This window comes from Equus quagga, chromosome 4 (assembly GCF_021613505.1).
Source record: "Equus quagga isolate Etosha38 chromosome 4, UCLA_HA_Equagga_1.0, whole genome shotgun sequence".
Classification (NCBI taxonomy): Eukaryota; Metazoa; Chordata; class Mammalia; order Perissodactyla; family Equidae; genus Equus; species Equus quagga.
This window is the reverse complement of record NC_060270.1, coordinates 126,870,151-126,887,829: the sequence shown is the minus strand read 5'-3', so window position 1 is coordinate 126,887,829 and position 17,679 is coordinate 126,870,151. Positions and strand designations below refer to the sequence as shown.

Sequence of the window (17,679 nt, the reverse complement as noted above, 5' to 3'; positions counted from 1 at the left end):
AGAAACTTAGTTCTTTCCGAGAAAGAAGGAAAAGAAGACTGTAACACATATAATCAGTTCACTGTTCTTCCCACCTGGTCAAGGCAAAGAAGATTGTTCTGCCTTTGCCTTGTTTAAACACACACTGACACACACACACTCACACACACACTCACACACACACACTGCTCTTTTGAGATTTCTTTTCTCCTCTTGGGCTAACTTTGATGCTTGTTATACTCAGTTTGACTTAAGTATGACCTGGGCTGGGTAAGGGCTCTGGTGGTCTTAAACAGCGGTGTCACAGCCAGCAAGGCCACTTCCTAGCAAGGTCCCTGTTAAGAGCCACACAGTGTCTCTGGGTAGTCATAGATAATTAAATGCAAAAGCTCCACTAGAATGTTCCACGTGCTAAGCACTCTACCAGAGAACTACTAGAGGCAGCAAAGACACAGGGACCTGTAACACCAGTCTCCCCTACCAGTCTAAGAGAGGATCCAACAGAAATGCTAGACCCCTAGTCAGAACAAACTAAAAACACAACCATAGTCACTTAGAAAGTCTATAAATATACTAATTATACCTACTGAAAAATTAGAAAGTTGAAGTTTCTTGTATTTAAAGAGACATTCATTCATTTATTGATTCAATTATACAGTAAACACTCTTTTACCAACCTAATTATGTATCAGGTATTGGACCAAGAGCTGAAGGGACAAAAATGAACAAAATAATTTCCTCCTTTTAAAGAGCTCATAGTCTATTTAGGGGATGGAGGGGTAGAAATGGGAGGATAAGTAAGGAAACAAAAGCAAACATTTGAGAATTATAATAATAGAGGACAGCACAATCTATACAGTTCGAACACTAGATCTTTGAGTCTAGTCTCTTTTTTCAGCGGAAAAATGAGGAAGCCAAATTATAACTTTATTTTTATACTCTGTATTTCAAATTTATAATAAATAAACTAGAGTTCCCAGTTTGGAAAGGAAGGAGCAGAGAAATTGCATTTTGAAGTATTCCTGAGCTAATGCTACCTCTAAAGGACAGTAGAATGCAGAAATTTTATTAACTGGGACATTATATTACGAGGCATTGCCGTAATATGAATGTTATCATCTCAAGACTGACCTGAAGACCATCTACAAGAAACCCCTCAAGACTATAGATTTCAGTCTATACCCTAGAACTCACAAGTGTTGTGCAAATGTCCTCTAGATAACCTACAATTTGGTAGTTGGTGATTATAATACAATATCTATATTTCTGCTCTTGGGAATAATGTGTCAGTAAATAAACATACAATGTTTAAAAATTACCATATTTGATTTCTCATTAAAAGCCAAAGCTGTAGGTATTAGGAGGAGGGGACTTCAAGTCAGAGCGAAAAAATACTCAATCCAAGTAGTGTAGAAATTATTATTTGAGGTCTGGTTCTCAAAGTGTTTTCCGGGGATCCCTGGAGTGAAGACCTTTTCAGAGAGTCTATGAAGTAAACACTATTTTCACAACAAGGCTGTTTTTTGCTACTCCCATTCTTTCTTACGTGTACAGTGGAGTTTTCCAGAGACTCCATGATAGGTGACATCATCACTGTGTCAGCAAATAGACTATACGCTTATATATGCCAATATTCTAACATTTCTCATTTTTAACTTGTAACACGTTAAATATTGATAGATATGACTCAAACAAAAGCTTTTGAGGATCCTAAATAATTTTTAAGAGTATAAAGGAATCCTGAGACCAAAAAATTTGAGAATTGCTGCTTTAGGGGATAAACTTCAACTGAAAGGGCAAACCTAATTAAATTTCCTCAGATTTTACATTAAGAAACTAGACTGTAGGTTTCTTGAAGACAGTGATGACTTCTGTCTGGTTCATTGTTTTCTCCTCAGAATGTAGCACAGCACCAGGCACATAATAGGCATTAGAATATTTCATAAAATATTCATTAAATGAATTAATACGTATATACATACACCTTCGTAAATGAAGGCCTCGCTAAATGACTTATTCAAGGTCACATAAAACGTCAGGGGCAAAACCAGAAGTATATTCCAGGTCTCCTGTCTTCTATTCCTACTTTTGCTCTCTAGCTCAAGAATACTTCTGCTTTTGTTAATTTTTGTTCTATAATCTGCTGAAAGCATGGATAATCAGATATCATCAATGTGGAAAGACTAGCTTCTCATGCTGTTAAGTGAGCTGAGCATTATACGGTTTTTTTTCTGGCTTTAAGCATAATCAAAATAGAGTGATACCAAAGGACTGTCATTACAAGGAAATGGCAAGAGCGATAAGATAAAATATCACTCTCTGGGTTTTCCCACGACAGAGTTGAATTTTTCATGATCCATTCTTCTTGTAATTCCTAGTCTCCTCCTCCTTCCTTTGGCCACATCATTAAACTTCTGGCAAGCCTTTATGTTAGTGCACTCAGGATTTCCCAGACTGCAAAGAGTGAAACCATAAACATTTTTTGGAAAATATGCTTTATACTCTCAAAGTTGTTTTGAAACACCCCCTGGTATTTGTAGTAGAGATAAGAGAAATTTGTTGTCGCCTTACTTACGGTTACCGAAATGTAAAGCCTAGCTAGTACAAAGGAGAACAGGGGAAAGAAAACACATATTGTAAGGTGATGCATTGGCCACCTAAATCTGAGTCCTCTGAGAACTGCTTTTAAAGATGGCCAACCTACAACAAAGCCAACAAGCTGGCCAGTCAAGCTCTCCAGTCAACTAGAAGGAATTCTTCTTTACTCACTCGTCTTGACACACTGTCTGTCCTGCCTCCTTCATGAAAGCAGCCAAAGCTAGGCCCTCAGCAGTCAGACCGCAGCAAAGGTGTTAAAAAGAGGGTGAACCTTCCTGCTCTGGGCCCTTCACTGGTTGCAATCACTTCACTAGAGAAGGAATGTATGTTCTTGAAATTTCTTGAGTACTTCTTAACTTATTTAATAGTGACGTCTAGAGAAGTTGATTAGATACAGTTGATTCTCATTATTCACAGTGGTTATGTTCTATAAAGTCACTGCCAACACTGAATGAGTGGTTCCTGAACCGCTGCTCCTAGGGGAAACACAAGGTTATGTTCCTTTGAGCCTCTGGTCACAACATGTTCATCAATCAATAGATAATCTTGTTTTATGTGTGTTTCTGTTTAAAGAGATCTTATTTAATACATATTGTGGATTCATTAATATTGATCTCTTGGCCAACAGCACTATAACTCAAGCCTGAACAGAGCTTATCTAATACATGTTTTTTCCATAAGAAATTTTTTTTCCTAAGGCACATCACAACCTTCTTTTTAAAAAAACTGTGGTAAAATATGCATAACATAAAATTGACCATTTAACCACTTTTAAGTGTTACAGTTCAGCGGCATTAAGTACATTTACATTTTGTGCACCCATCATCAACATTCACCTCCAGAACAGTTTGATCTTCCCAAACTGAAACTCTATATCTATTAAATAGCAGCTTTCCCCACCCCCTACCCCTCCTCCCAGCCCCTGGCAACCACTATTGTACTTTTAATCACAGCCTTCTTGTGCTTAGGAGCACAGTACTTCAGCACTATGCTTGGGGGGCATTTTAAACAGCAGAATCACCCAGAAAAAGCACTCCAAAAAAATGTGAAAAACACGGTTCTAACTAGATTGCAAAAAGGGCACTTGTTTACAAAATCAGAGCTGAAAGAAAGCAGAGCACTGTCTCGTTTGACCTAAGCTGGAAACGTGTGTCGGAAGATTCAAAATTTTCGCCATTTTGTGCATGTGCGTGAATGACCACAAAAGTCCCAGAAGTATTGATTTTGGGGTTAAAAAATAAATTTTAGCAAGTGGGCGAATTTGCAAATATGGAATCCATGAATAATGAGCATCAACTACATGTGGAAATGATAACCTTTGTTTGCTTTATTCCAGATAGTAAGAATAAAGAGCTGAAACATGCCTTGTAATAGGACTGCCTTAGAAAATTTTACTTGCCTCAGAGGCCTAGAGAGGTAGTCTGTGTGAGTTGATAATTGGCAGCTACCTAAGGCAGTTCTAGTTCATGTGGAGGATAAATTTAAGCATAATCTCAAATCCCTCTGCATGAAACACACTCAAGTACCAGTTATCAATCACGTACTATACGACAAGCACTATATTCAGCAATTTACATGCATTATTAAATTGCACATCCCTAAAACTCTATGAGGAAACTGAAGGTTAGAGAAGTGAAGTACTTCATCTATTATTACCTAGTTAGAAGTGGCAAGGTTGAGTTTTGAACTCAGGTCTATCTGACTCCAGGATCTGAGTTCTGAAGTGTTATGCAATTCTAATCAAGTTAAAAAAAAAAAGATGTGACTTACTAAGAAGTATATAGGAACACGTTACAATTATTATAACATGACAAAGATTTATACATTGAAAACAAATTTACTAAACATATAAAACTTTATAAGCCTGATCCAATATTGTTCCACAACAAAGAGTATCTGAAATCTTTCAGGGCATCTGGTTTGTGTCTGGTTTTCCTTAATCTTTAATGATGGGCAAATCTAATGCATTATGTAAGGCCATTTTTTCTCAAGAGATGTAGATACCTCTTAAGAATTTGATGAAAATGCATTAACTTTTCAGGCTACTGAGTTGCATTTTAGTGCACTGAGGCAGTAAATTAGTGTACAATGTGCAAAAGTGGTAGTGACCTAAAAAATAAATATTTGATATGAGCCACTGCATTCTCCTGGGGAAAAAAAAGTAATGGATTAACTCTCTTAGGAGTCCTTAGCTTCCCAAAAAGCAGTAGGAATAAGAAATCTCCTGTGGCCTGGAAACAGCTTCTGTTTCTTGCTGGCTATGTTTGCTTAGCTCTTTAATAGTTCATTTGATTAGATCTTGTGGCTCCCAAAGTGAAGGTTGAGAGTTTGATCCCTACAGAGGCCACTTAAATTTAGAGAACAAAAAGCTCTATTCTCTGCTCCCAGACCCTACCCCAAACCCCTGCCAGGTGTCTGCCCTCTGGTCAAAATGAAAAACTGGCAAAGGGGTACAAACTTATCACAGTATTGAGAAACAAAACAAACAGGCACCCCTTTATTATGGTGCTCTTTCCCTTTTATGTGTTCACGATATTCTGATATAAGTTATGGAGAAGAGACAGTACACTTGTTACTTCAACTGCTGGAAATCGGAGGCAAACTGTGATAAGTCCTGCTTTGTCACTCACAAATCCATTATCTTCTAAGTTCAGAGATTTTTTCTACTAGCTGACATTATGCCCTGGTAATAAACAATGAAGAAACACATCTTCTGAGTGATATTAATCTGCAACTTTAGAAGAGGAAATAATAGTAATCAGTCAAAAATTGAGCACAATTTTCATATTAATAAAAGACATCAAATTATTTAAAAATAGTTCCACATGCAATATAACATTATAATAAGTATAATTTTCAACATGTGTTAAGAATTTAGTCAGGAAAACAAGTTTCTCAAATTATAGTTGAAAACCTTTTACTAGTATCACAATCTTAACTTCTCTTTTAATACAGGTCTTCCTAATTTAAATTTACATTTCCCTAATTATACAGCACTAAAAATAATTTAATACAACAAATACAATTCTTTTTATTTAAAATGTTTGCCTAAATAATATAAAATCTTAATTTCTGAGGAAGTAACATTTCAACTTTTTTAAGTATGAAGTGTAAATTAAGATTTACTTATTTAAATTATAACTTGAATTTCACATATAAAGATAAGATTTAAGTGTAGTTTATTTTATTGTTAACACAGACTTTAATTTTTCAAATATCACATTATCTTTCTTATTTATAGATTTATTTCTTTTATGAAGTAGTCAAATGAATCAGCTCACCCTTGACTGTAACAAAATACTGTTTGGTGACTTGTGACAGACAGGGTTTTAACCTCTGACAGCGAGATTCATTGTGGAGCAGGAGCCAATCATAGATCCTGACGACACTTGTCTCATCAAAGTTGGAATATAAAAAGCCACTTGGAATACAGTATAAAAGATTCACTGGTGTGGCAAGTTGTCTCTCAGACTGTACAGGCATTAAAATTTTGCTTGGCATTGCTCAAAAGCAAAAGAAAAGTAAAAGGAAGAAATAAGAGCAAGGAAAAAGATTGAACTGATTTTAAAATCATGCAAAAACTGCAAATCTATGTTTATATTTACCTGTTTGTGCTGATTCTTGCTGGTCCAGTGGATCTAAATGAGAACAGCGAGCAAAAAGAAAATGTGGAAAAAGAGGGGCTGTGCAATGCATGTACTTGGAGACAAAACACTAAATCTTCAAGAATAGAAGCCATAAAAATTCAAATCCTCAGTAAACTGCGCCTGGAAACAGCTCCTAACATCAGCAAAGATGCTATTAGACAACTTTTGCCCAAAGCTCCTCCACTCCGGGAACTGATTGATCAGTACGATGTCCAGAGAGATGACAGCAGTGATGGCTCTTTGGAAGATGATGATTACCACGCGACGACGGAAACAATCATTACCATGCCTACAGAGTGTAAGTAGTCCTGTTAGTGTATATCAACAATTCTGCTGACTGTTGTTCTAGTGTTTATGAGAAACAGATCTATTTTCAGGCTCTTTTAACAAGCTCTTGGCTTGTATGTAAGCAGGAAGGAAAAGAGTTTCTTTTTTTCAAGATTTCATGAGAAATTTACTAATGAGACTGAAATCTGCTGCATTATTTGTTTTCTTAGAGAGCTAAAAAGCTAAACAAAATAAAATTCTTGCACAGCATTAATATTATTTAGTTTAATATGACAAATATAACATGCTTATGCTTTCACAGCTTAATACCACCAAGGCAAAAATTGGGAGATAGTACAAGCAATGTTAAAAACTTACATGAGATTTCATAATTGCATTTGGTTGCCTAAAATAAGCATTTATAATAACAAGTTTTTTTCACTAATAATAGAGAAGGAAGAAATTTGTAGACGTTTAGGTCATTTGAGCATTTGCTGAACACCAAAATGACTTCTGTTACTCAAAACTATTTCTCATAGTGTTTTTATGTTCTTCACAAATTAACATATTAGATTTTGAAAGTTATTCCCCTGGAGATTAGGAAAAATATTTTTTAAAATTTAATGTATTAGTAAGAAAAATGATGAAGTAAACATAGCATAATGATAATCATGAGCAATCATAAAATGCCTAATAAATAAACATTTTAATCAAAGAGGTTATAGCTCAGAGTCCTGCTTACACCTTGACCATAGTACTATTGTTGAGAGCACCCGGGGTGCACATTTCCAGGCAGGCACATTGCTTAATAATCTCCTAAAATACAATTTTATTCTTCTTGGGAGGGAGGACTACCACCTGTAGTATCTATATTGCTTCTGAAAGATAATATATTTCATATATTCTTTTTGCAGTCAGTTCATAACTACACTCAAGGAAAGGGAGACAGACACCTTCACAGAGAAGGCATGACAAGGAAGATTCTGTGCCATGTGTCTGCGATCCTGCTTTACCCAGTGCTTTATCTACTTTAAACAGGACACAACAGTTTCAAAATATTGTTCTCCTTATTAAGTAATCAGGTTATAATGCACCAAATAATTTTCCTTTATGACTCTGCTATCAAATAGTCCTGGAGTAGATTTACCTTATTTATAAACAATCTTGGGGAACCAAAATAAAAGAAATTGCTAGTGATTTTGCTCACAATGACAGCCTGGCTCTAAAGACAGTATTTTCTAACTTTTGAGATAGCCTGAATATAACATTCAAATTTTTGTGCTAATTACTTGCTTAGCTTTGTTCCTTTAAAAGGCTATTCCAAAGCCAAAACATAACAGATGTACTATATTTTCTCTTAATTCCCGAGGCTCAGTTAGTTGCTCAGTGTGTCTTGTCCCCAGGTAATTCAGGCCTGGGGGAAGGGTTCCTTCTTCCAGACTGATTGGTACAGCTGCTCAGTAAGTGTAACTACTCAGATTCCCAAAGAATTCTAAGTGGATGTTCCTCCACGGTGTCTCTTGTTCTCTCTAATCATCATCATTTTAAAATTTCATCCACAGTTCATTCCTTCATAGAATTTTCCTTAGTTCACAGTTTTCTGGAAAAGAAGTAGATTCCTCATAAACAGCTGAAAAAACATATATCAAAAATTCTGAAAGGCTAGAGTAATTATATTCTTTGATATTTTTCTGAGTTATGAATGAAATTCTACATAGTTTTTCACTTTAAAAGACTAAATATATATTCAGTATTCCAATGGAAAAAAAATGTTCACCAACTAATATGGAAGGGTTTACTAATTTTTTATGATAAATAATTTCAATAACTCTTTTCCTTTTCTTATTCATTTATAGCTGATCTTCTAATGCAAGTGGAAGGAAAACCCAAATGTTGCTTCTTTAAATTTAGCTCTAAAATACAATACAATAAAGTAGTAAAGGCCCAACTGTGGATATATCTGAGACCCGTCAAGACTCCTACAACAGTGTTTGTGCAAATCCTGAGACTCATCAAACCCATGAAAGACGGTACAAGGTATACTGGAATCCGATCTCTGAAACTTGACATGAACCCAGGCACTGGTATTTGGCAGAGCATTGATGTGAAGACAGTGTTGCAAAATTGGCTCAAACAGCCTGAATCCAACTTAGGCATTGAAATCAAAGCTTTAGATGAGAATGGTCATGATCTTGCTGTAACCTTCCCAAGACCAGGAGAAGATGGGCTGGTAAGTGATAAATGAAAATAATATTCTAACAACCTTGTTATGTTTTTATTCATCATGTGAATGAATAATAGTGGAAAATAACTACCAGTTTCCTATGCTAACAAGCTAGACAAAGGTATCTTACCCCAATGGCAGCCCTGTACCCAATAAAAGTAGGTGTCCAATTTCATATCCAATGAAACACCCTCTTGATATGTCAACTTTGCATGAGGATTAAAAAAACGTTATACCATAGTCCTTAACTCCTCAGGGAGTTCTTTGGAATTGGGAATGAAATATAAAGTGCTTTTCATTGATATGCTACATAATTATATGAATAAAAACACAAAATCTTCACAATGGATTCTTGTACATACCCAACAAATTAAACCTTTTCTTGCCCCCAGAAGAGTGTCAAATGTGTTGAAAGTTTTTTGCTTAATAAAGCAGAGTAAAACTTTAAAAATTATAATTAAAATACAATGCTTTTATTTATAGCAATTAAGTACAAAATGTTTAGGCTTATATTTTATTAAATATACCATATTCAAGGTCCCTCATGATAAATATGTTCATTATGTTCATTATTTTGCAGGCTGTTGATGCATTGATGTTTCTGTAGATTACTTCGTGAATTACACCTAATAAAACTTAAACTTCCAGGCTAGTTAACCTTTGCCACCTAGCTTTATTTCTGAGCTGCCTTACCATTCTTGTGCAAGAGTTTACTTAGGTAATGCCAACTAATTTAATATCAGGCCAAGCAGATGACAATACCTTATATATTATAAAAATTACTAAAAGATATTTTAAAACTTACTATAAATTGAGTTACTCTTCCAACTTACCTATACTTTTGTTTTCAAAAACTTATTTAATGTGATCATATTTTTTATTTCCACCTATTGACATAATTTACAACAAAAGATTATACTTGCAAACAATAAATATATCTTTTCAGTCTTCATGTGGTCTTGGTTAAAAAGAATATACAATTAGTAAATCAAATCTACTTTAAATGAAAATAGAATCTTTTAATATTATGCAATTTTCCAAATGATCTATTTTTCTTTAAATATGCAACATAAAATGTTATTGTCTCCCAAAATGATGTTATTCTTTTATACAATCTTAAATAACAACAAGTACCAGGTCTATTTTGATTTTGATATAGGATAAGAACTACTATTAATCATTTAAGAAAGTATTCTTTTTTATAGGTAGCATTTTAACGTAAACCTAGTAACGTAACAGAGGTTTTAATTACTAAACAGATGGTTAACATGACATATTCTTCCAATTTTTCCATATAAAAGAAGCAAAGTCTTAACGCATTAAAAGATTGCGGCAGGGGAAGGACTAGCAAATCCTTTTTTAAATATCTGAATGGAAACACTTTTCAGTGAAAGGATAAAGGAAATATTAGTTGTCTTCTTCTGAATCTACCCCTCCCTCTCTTAGAGTTTTTCTTTCCAACCCAATATACAGACCAACACCTTCATCACCCTACCTTCCCTTTTCCTGTTACAATCCATATAGTGCTGGAAGGTAACTATTTTGCTTTGGCTTTAATATCCAAGTTTCCCCAAGTAAAGACCTAGGGAATGGAGGATGGATGAGTATACCTATCTTTCTAGAAGTCATCAGACATATTTAGCCAATACATTTAATTAACAAGCGTGAAGAGAGGGAGATAACCTCTTCCCTCCCTCCTCTTCTCCCTCTTTTCCTTTCTTCCCATAAAGATTTTCAAAGCATCTACTATGTGCCAGGCATTTAGATACTCAAAGTGGGGGAAACAAAAATTAGAAAGACATAGATCTGACCACAGGGGAATTTGTATTGCTGCTATATTCTTTTGAGCCATAGGGAAAAGTCAAGCCTACTGTAAATTAAAACTCCTTAATGCTCTAAAATTTAAAAATAAATATAGTATAAGCAAAATGATTAGTTTCTTTCTTCAACAATGACATCTTGAGGTAGGAAAGTGTTTCAGGATGTATTAATATTACTCATTGTTCTTTCCTTTTCATACAGAATCCATTTTTAGAAGTTAAGGTAACAGACACACCAAAACGATCCAGAAGAGATTTTGGACTTGACTGTGATGAGCACTCCACAGAATCTCGATGCTGTCGTTACCCTCTAACTGTGGATTTTGAAGCTTTTGGATGGGATTGGATTATTGCACCCAAAAGATATAAGGCCAATTACTGCTCTGGAGAGTGTGAATTTGTATTTTTACAAAAATATCCTCACACTCATCTTGTACACCAAGCAAACCCCAGAGGTTCAGCAGGCCCCTGCTGTACTCCCACAAAGATGTCTCCAATTAATATGCTATATTTTAATGGCAAAGAACAAATAATATATGGGAAAATTCCAGCCATGGTAGTAGATCGCTGTGGGTGCTCATGAGATTTACATTTGGTTCATAACTTCCTAAAACATGGAAGGCCTTCCCCTCACAATTTTGAAACTGTGAAATTATGTACCACAGGCTATAAGCCTAGAGTATGCTACAGTCACTTAAGCACAAGCTACAGTATATGAACTAAAAGAGAGAATATATGCAACGGTTGGCATTTAACCATCAAAATAAACCATACAATAAAAAGGTTTATGATTTCCAGAGTTTTTGAACTAGGAGATCAAATTACATTTATGTTCATATATATTACAACATATGCAGGTAAATGAAAGCAAGTCTCCTTGTATTCTGGTGAATTAAAGGAGTATGCTTTAAAGTCTCTTTATAGTCTCATTTAATATTTACAGAAATCTATATATAGTATTGGTAAAATGCAAGATTGTTATATACCATCATTTTGATTATCCTTATACACTTGAATGTATATCGTATAATAGCATACTTGGTAAGATGAAATTCCACAAAAATAGGAATGGTACACTATATGCAAGTTTCCATTCCTATTGTGATTGATACAGTACATTAACAATCCACACCAATGGTGCTAATACAAATAGGCTGAATGGCTGATGTCATCAGGTTTATCAAATAAAAACATCCAATAAAATAATGTTTCTCCTTTCTTCAGGTGCATTTTCCAAATGGGGAATGGATTTTCTTTAATGAAAGAAGAATCATTTTTCTAGAGGTCAGGATTTAATTCTGTAGCATACTTGGAGAAACTGCATTACCTTAAAAGGCAGCCAAAAAGTATTCATTTTTATCAAAATTTCAAAATTGCAGCCTGCTTTTGCAACATTGCAGTTTTTATGATAAAATAATGGAAATGACTGATTCTATCAATATTGTATAAAAAGACTTTGAGACAATTGCATTTATATAATATGTATACAATATTGTTTTTGTAAATAAGCGTCTCCTTTTTTATTTACTTTGGTATATTTTTACAGTCAGAACATTTCAAATTAAGTATTAAGGCACAAAGACATGTCATGTATGACAGAAAAGCAACTGCTTATATTTCGGGGCAAATTAGCAGATTAAATAGTGGTCTTAAAACTCCATATGCTAATGGTTAGATGGTTATATTACAATCATTTTATATTTTTTTACATTATGAACATTCACTTATAGATTCATGATGGCTGTATAATGTGAATGTGAAATTTCAATGGTTTACTGTCATTGTATTCAAATCTCAACGTTCCATTATTTTAATACTTATAAATATTATTAAGCATACCAAAGTGATTTAACTCTATTATCTGAAATGCAGAATAACAAACTGATATCTTAACAAGAATTGTTAATTTTATTTTATAATTTGATAATGATTATATGTCTGCATATATTTACTTCTATTTTGTAAATTACCATTTTCTTAATCAAATTCATTGTACTTATGACTAAGTGAAATTATTTCTTACATCTAATGTGTAGAAACAATATAAATTATATTAAAGTGTTTTCACCTTTTTTGAAAGATACAACAGTTTTATATTATAATGACTAATTGTGGATTTCTGATTTTCACTTTATTATGAAAGTCTAATGGTTTAGCACAAAAGTTTGGTTTAGGAATTTTAGATCTGCTACTCTAGTTCTCATGAGTGAAATTCCTGTTAAATTGGTTCTGGTCAAGTTGCTTTAAGCATACAAAAGCAAGGACTAGTTACATCTGTTTCATTTCTCTTTATCTTGACCTGAAAACTATTTATATGTTTTCATAGCATCAATTTCCAAATGCATTGCAGTTGGCAAGGGTATATGGTCCTAGAGTTACAAGTTCTACTGAAGCCACAGGAACACAGGGAAGCTGCATCTTTTTTTCTAGCACTTAATGATACCAGCACATTTATCTGAGCTTTGGGGGTACCAATTTTCAAATTGAATTGAAAAATAATCATAAAGTGCCTAGAAATCCTTAAGTGCAACACTGTACATAAATGTTTTTGAAGTGAACTCTCTTCTCTACCGCTTATCAGTTTAGTAAGTTAGCTATAAAGCAGTGACTAAGTCTAATGCAGGAGGTGATTCAAATTCTATCTAGTGTCATGGTTCCTAAATAAATAATATATAGTAAATATGAGTGTAATTTTTGACGATCAATGAAATTACAGCAATTTCCACTCATACAAACAAAGTGCAGTACTTTTTCTAATTTTAATACTGACATATTTAACATTCACAATGCTGGAGCTATAAGGGGTGGCCCCTGTGGGGGAAGAAGCCAACTATGGTGATACACTTACAGTTGTACACAGTGGAACCTACTTCTTCCAGGGCCATGAATATACCTATACCAAAAGTGGTCAGCAGCCCATTAATGTACCTTAGGCTCTAGAGTACAAATAACTGGGACCTTCACCTCTATAGGTCCTGTGGGGACTATGAGAAAGGAACATCCTCAGTTTCTAAGGACCCAGTCACAGGACTCCCTAATCTTTATACTCACCCTTACCATGGAGCCCTAGGATCACTTCACCAACCTCATCCTGTGATAGCCCTCTCTTGAAACTCATATGACCACGAAAGAAAGCATCAGGACCAATCTCTTTTTGATGGGACCTAGGCAGTTTTTGTTCTGTTTTGCTTAGGTCCTTGGAAATGGCAAAGGTACTCTGCCAGTCTGTCTATGGGTACATCATTTTCATTTTCAGTACCCCAAGAATATTCACTTGTAATACATAATACTAATCCCTGAGATTTTCAAAAAATATCATTTAATTGCAGTGTATCAGTTTTAATATTCTTAATATTTTGTAATACTTCTCATACTTCCCACAAATTTATGTTAGTCGAAAAAAAAATCAATAAAAAAACCTTTCCAAACTCTACAGTTCTTTTTGTATTCAAGTCGATTGCTGCACTTCTGTATAGAACTTTACTTTCTTAAAATAAGGTAATAATTTCACATTGATAGCAACTAAATTAGAACTCAGTCTATCCCCAAAACAAAAAAAATTATTTCACTTTAAACCATGATACATAATGTTAGGAAGTCAATGACCTTTTTGAAATCTGTTGAAAACTAGAGATACTCTCACTAGAAAAAAATCAATACTTACAATTTTGCATATAATTTCAGGGAATTTAGGGCCTCCCTGGAGCTCATTCATAGACCCTAGTTTACAAACCCTTGGGAGGGATACTGCATTTTCTTTCTTAAGATAAAAACTATTATTTATGAAGTAAAAAAATATATTTATAAAGGCCTGCTTTCCAAGTAATCTATTTTAGTCATTAAACAATTTGAGTATTGGAAAAGGAAAATAAATATCAAATCAGCCTGGATGTCTTAATGTGGCTAAAATCCTTACTATTTACCCAAACATTCTATGTTTCTTAAAGATCATCCAATCACCACCTGTCAACTCTGTGAGAGATTAAACTAGACAAGTGAATAAAAAGGACCTCAAATTACAAACTTACATTCTTTTTATGTGTCAAAATCCAAAATAAGAAATTATCAGAGCTTTTGATGTCTGGGTGTCAGAATGAGGAGGATATGAGATGATAGTATTTACTGAGCACCGGATTTGTGCCAGGCACTATTCTGACATGGCCAGTATGAGAGACATTATTGTGCCCAATTTACAGAAGAGAACTCTGAGGAAATGAGACAACAGAGGTATCTCAGTGGCCAAGCTGGGATTGAAACTAAGAGCAGTTTGACACAAGGAATTCACCACTCTGGTTACAACAATTCTTCACCAAGCCCTAATGGAAGAGTGGAATGTGTTTTAATATTTATATTTTTTAATATATCCTTATCTGGATTCAGCATTGGTTTTTGCAAAAGGTTGTCTGGCTGTATTTTAGTGAGGGAGGGTACAATTGGTGTGAATGAGAAGGTGAATGAAGAGCAGGTGATTAGCAAAGATGTACATGCAGAGATTGAAATAGGTCAGTGTCATAGAATATGAGAGCTAGAAAAGACCTTAGAAATTGTTCAATTTACATATGACAGAATTGATGCCTAAAGAGAGGGTTGCCCAAAGTTATATAGTGAATTGGTTCAAGAACCGAAACAGGAGCTCTGAAATGCTAGAGTAGAATTGATGGTGGGTCATAGTGAATGATTCCAGAAGACAAAATGCAGGAGAGCTAAAAACAACAAAAGCTGTGAGCCATGGTTTGTTCTCTGGGAATAGTCAATGCTGGACACTAAAGAAGTGTCCACAGGATTATACCAATTTACACCTATTCAAACAAACCTGTTGTCAACCTGGAAATTGTTTTGGACAAATAGACTGTAACGGGAAATCTATGGTAGTGTGTGACTAAAACCACTACTTTATTGTGTATAATAATAAAAATTAAAATAATAATAAATAATTAATAGTTTTCAAAGTGTTTTCACCTTAATGAAGTAACTTTTATCTTCATAATGCTGAAAGTTAAGTATTACTACTATGCCCATTTCAAAGAAGGAGCTGAGGCTAAAAGAAATTAATCAAATTGCCCGAGGGAACATAGCATTCATATTTGCATATCAATTAGATAAGAAATAGAAATCTAAATCAAATAAGTTACACTTCTTTGATCATGCATGCCAATAGTACTTATTAAAAAGGTAGCATGATAAAAAAAATCCATTTAAAATATCAAATGATTACTTTTAAAAATAAAACACGTGAATACTATCCTATAATGTAACTAAGAAATTAAACCACAGGCTAAAATGTGATATGCAAGTCATGACTTGCCTGGCATGTGACGTACAGTGTTGAAATTTCATTTGCATGGTCATTCGGTTCCAGTTTACACACTGCAAAACATATCAAAGTAAACTACTCATTTTGGTCATCCTTGAGTAAGATACCAAGCAGTGCAAAATGGTACTAAATTTAGTTCATTCATGTCTAGATGGAATTTTGCAGAGGAAGTCCTTGGAAAATGAATACATTTTCATTAGACAGCATGCATGATTTATAGCAAGATTATCTTTGATGACATTTAAAACACTAGATAGATGGAATATTTATATATATTTTACTAGATTACATATCAAAATGCTTCAAGGAATATCACATCCTATCAAAAACACAGGATGTTCTTTTTTTTTTTTTTGAGGAAGATTAGCCCTGAGCTAACAACTGCCAATCCTCCTCTTTTTTCTGAGCTAACAACTGTGCCCATCTTCCTCTCCTTTATATGTGGGATGCCTACCACACAATGGCTTGCCACGCAGCGCCATGTCCGCACCAGGGATCCGAACTGGTGAACCCCCGGCCACCGAAGCAGAAGGTGCGCACTTAACTACTGCACCACCGGGCGGCCCCCATGATGTTCTCGAATGTGAGATTTTACATATGAAGCTGCCCATTTTAACCAGCAGATATAAACTGTCTCTGTAATGATGACAGTCAAGTCTCTAATAATCTGTTATAAGAGCTGAATAGTTCACTTCAGCTGTGGTTTAACATTACACTAAATATTCCCGATACAGAAATACACAGCCTGGCAATGAAGTAAAGACATACATGCTTAGTTTTCATTGGTTCCAGTTTTGGATTACTGTAAGATAGAGAAGTTTTTAACAGTATAATGCTATTATTTCTGCTCCATAATAAAGGTGATTTTTTTTTATTAAACACACATATATTTACTTTCTTAAAAAATTGATTTTAATAAAATTTTCTTTTATTAGTCCTACAAATGCACAATAGGCAAAACACTAGTCACTGGAACTAACTTATACAGATCTAAAACATATTCCCAGATCCTGATCTTAAGGAAAGTTGGAAAGTTCTCCTGAGAGGGGCCAATAGATAAATTTGATTCAATTAATCATAAAGGTAACTTGAAAGCCAAAAATATAAAAAGATTAACCCACTAATGCACGTCTTTAATTTTTTTCCTAACCATTCAAGATTATTCTATTAAGAAAACTTTCTTCCTGTAAGTGTTATGTTCTTTTATTTTTTCCTAATGCCTTATGAAGGACCCTATTCAGAACAAAATTTGATTACGCGGTTTTGGCCATGGATCCTCCACAAGACTTTCCCAGATCCGCTCCCATGGACACTAATTCTGACTGAGAAGCCAAACGTCTCTTGGCTCTTTTCCCACGGAACTCACAATTTTGGCATTACCTCTCCACTAGCCAAAAACAAAACATGTCAGTATAAGAACGTTTGCCTACATCATGACATCAGATCCTCATAATGCTGAGATAGAATTCTGAAACTGAAAATCAAGCATAAAACACAATTTACTGAGCACACGGAAGTGACTGTGGGAGAAAATCCAAAGTGTTAAATGGAAACAATCAGGCAGTCATTGAGGCAACTGCTTTCCTTCAGCTCCAAGAATATCTTCCTGAAAAGCTGCATACTTCTCAACAACTCAAGTAATGGTGTGAGCTATGTGGGGGCCTGCACCCTAAGTAAAGGATTCTACTGAGGAACCTCAGGTCATCTTGGACTCTGAACCAGGCCAGGTGCTATGGGTTAGAAATTATAGCGAAAAAGAGCAGAGGAGGATAATCCTTCCCACTTGTAGATATACCTTGGCAGACAGTAAAATTGTCCCTAAGTCTAGAA

The 17,679-nt window shown here is 34.6% G+C and overlaps 1 protein-coding gene across 1 annotated transcript; it reads left to right on the top strand.

The window, feature by feature from the left end:
• The first annotated feature begins 6,038 nt into the window (after window positions 1-6,038).
• LOC124238508 (growth/differentiation factor 8) lies at window positions 6,039-11,300 on the top strand. The gene is made up of 3 exons (XM_046659551.1): window positions 6,039-6,522; window positions 8,348-8,721; window positions 10,738-11,300. The coding sequence occupies exons 1-3, from the start codon at window positions 6,150-6,152 to the stop codon at window positions 11,116-11,118; spliced, it is 1,128 nt and encodes a 375-aa protein (XP_046515507.1). The 5' UTR covers window positions 6,039-6,149; the 3' UTR covers window positions 11,119-11,300.
• Window positions 11,301-17,679: the final 6,379 nt, after the last annotated feature.

Coding starts and splice junctions, on each gene's coding strand:
- LOC124238508 (XM_046659551.1), top strand. CDS start 6,150: ATGCAAAAACTGCAAATCTATGTTTATATTTACCTGTTTGTGCTGATT. Junction 6,523..8,347: donor CATTACCATGCCTACAGAGT/GTAAGTAGTCCT, acceptor ATTCATTTATAG/CTGATCTTCTAATGCAAGTG. Junction 8,722..10,737: donor GACCAGGAGAAGATGGGCTG/GTAAGTGATAAA, acceptor CTTTTCATACAG/AATCCATTTTTAGAAGTTAA.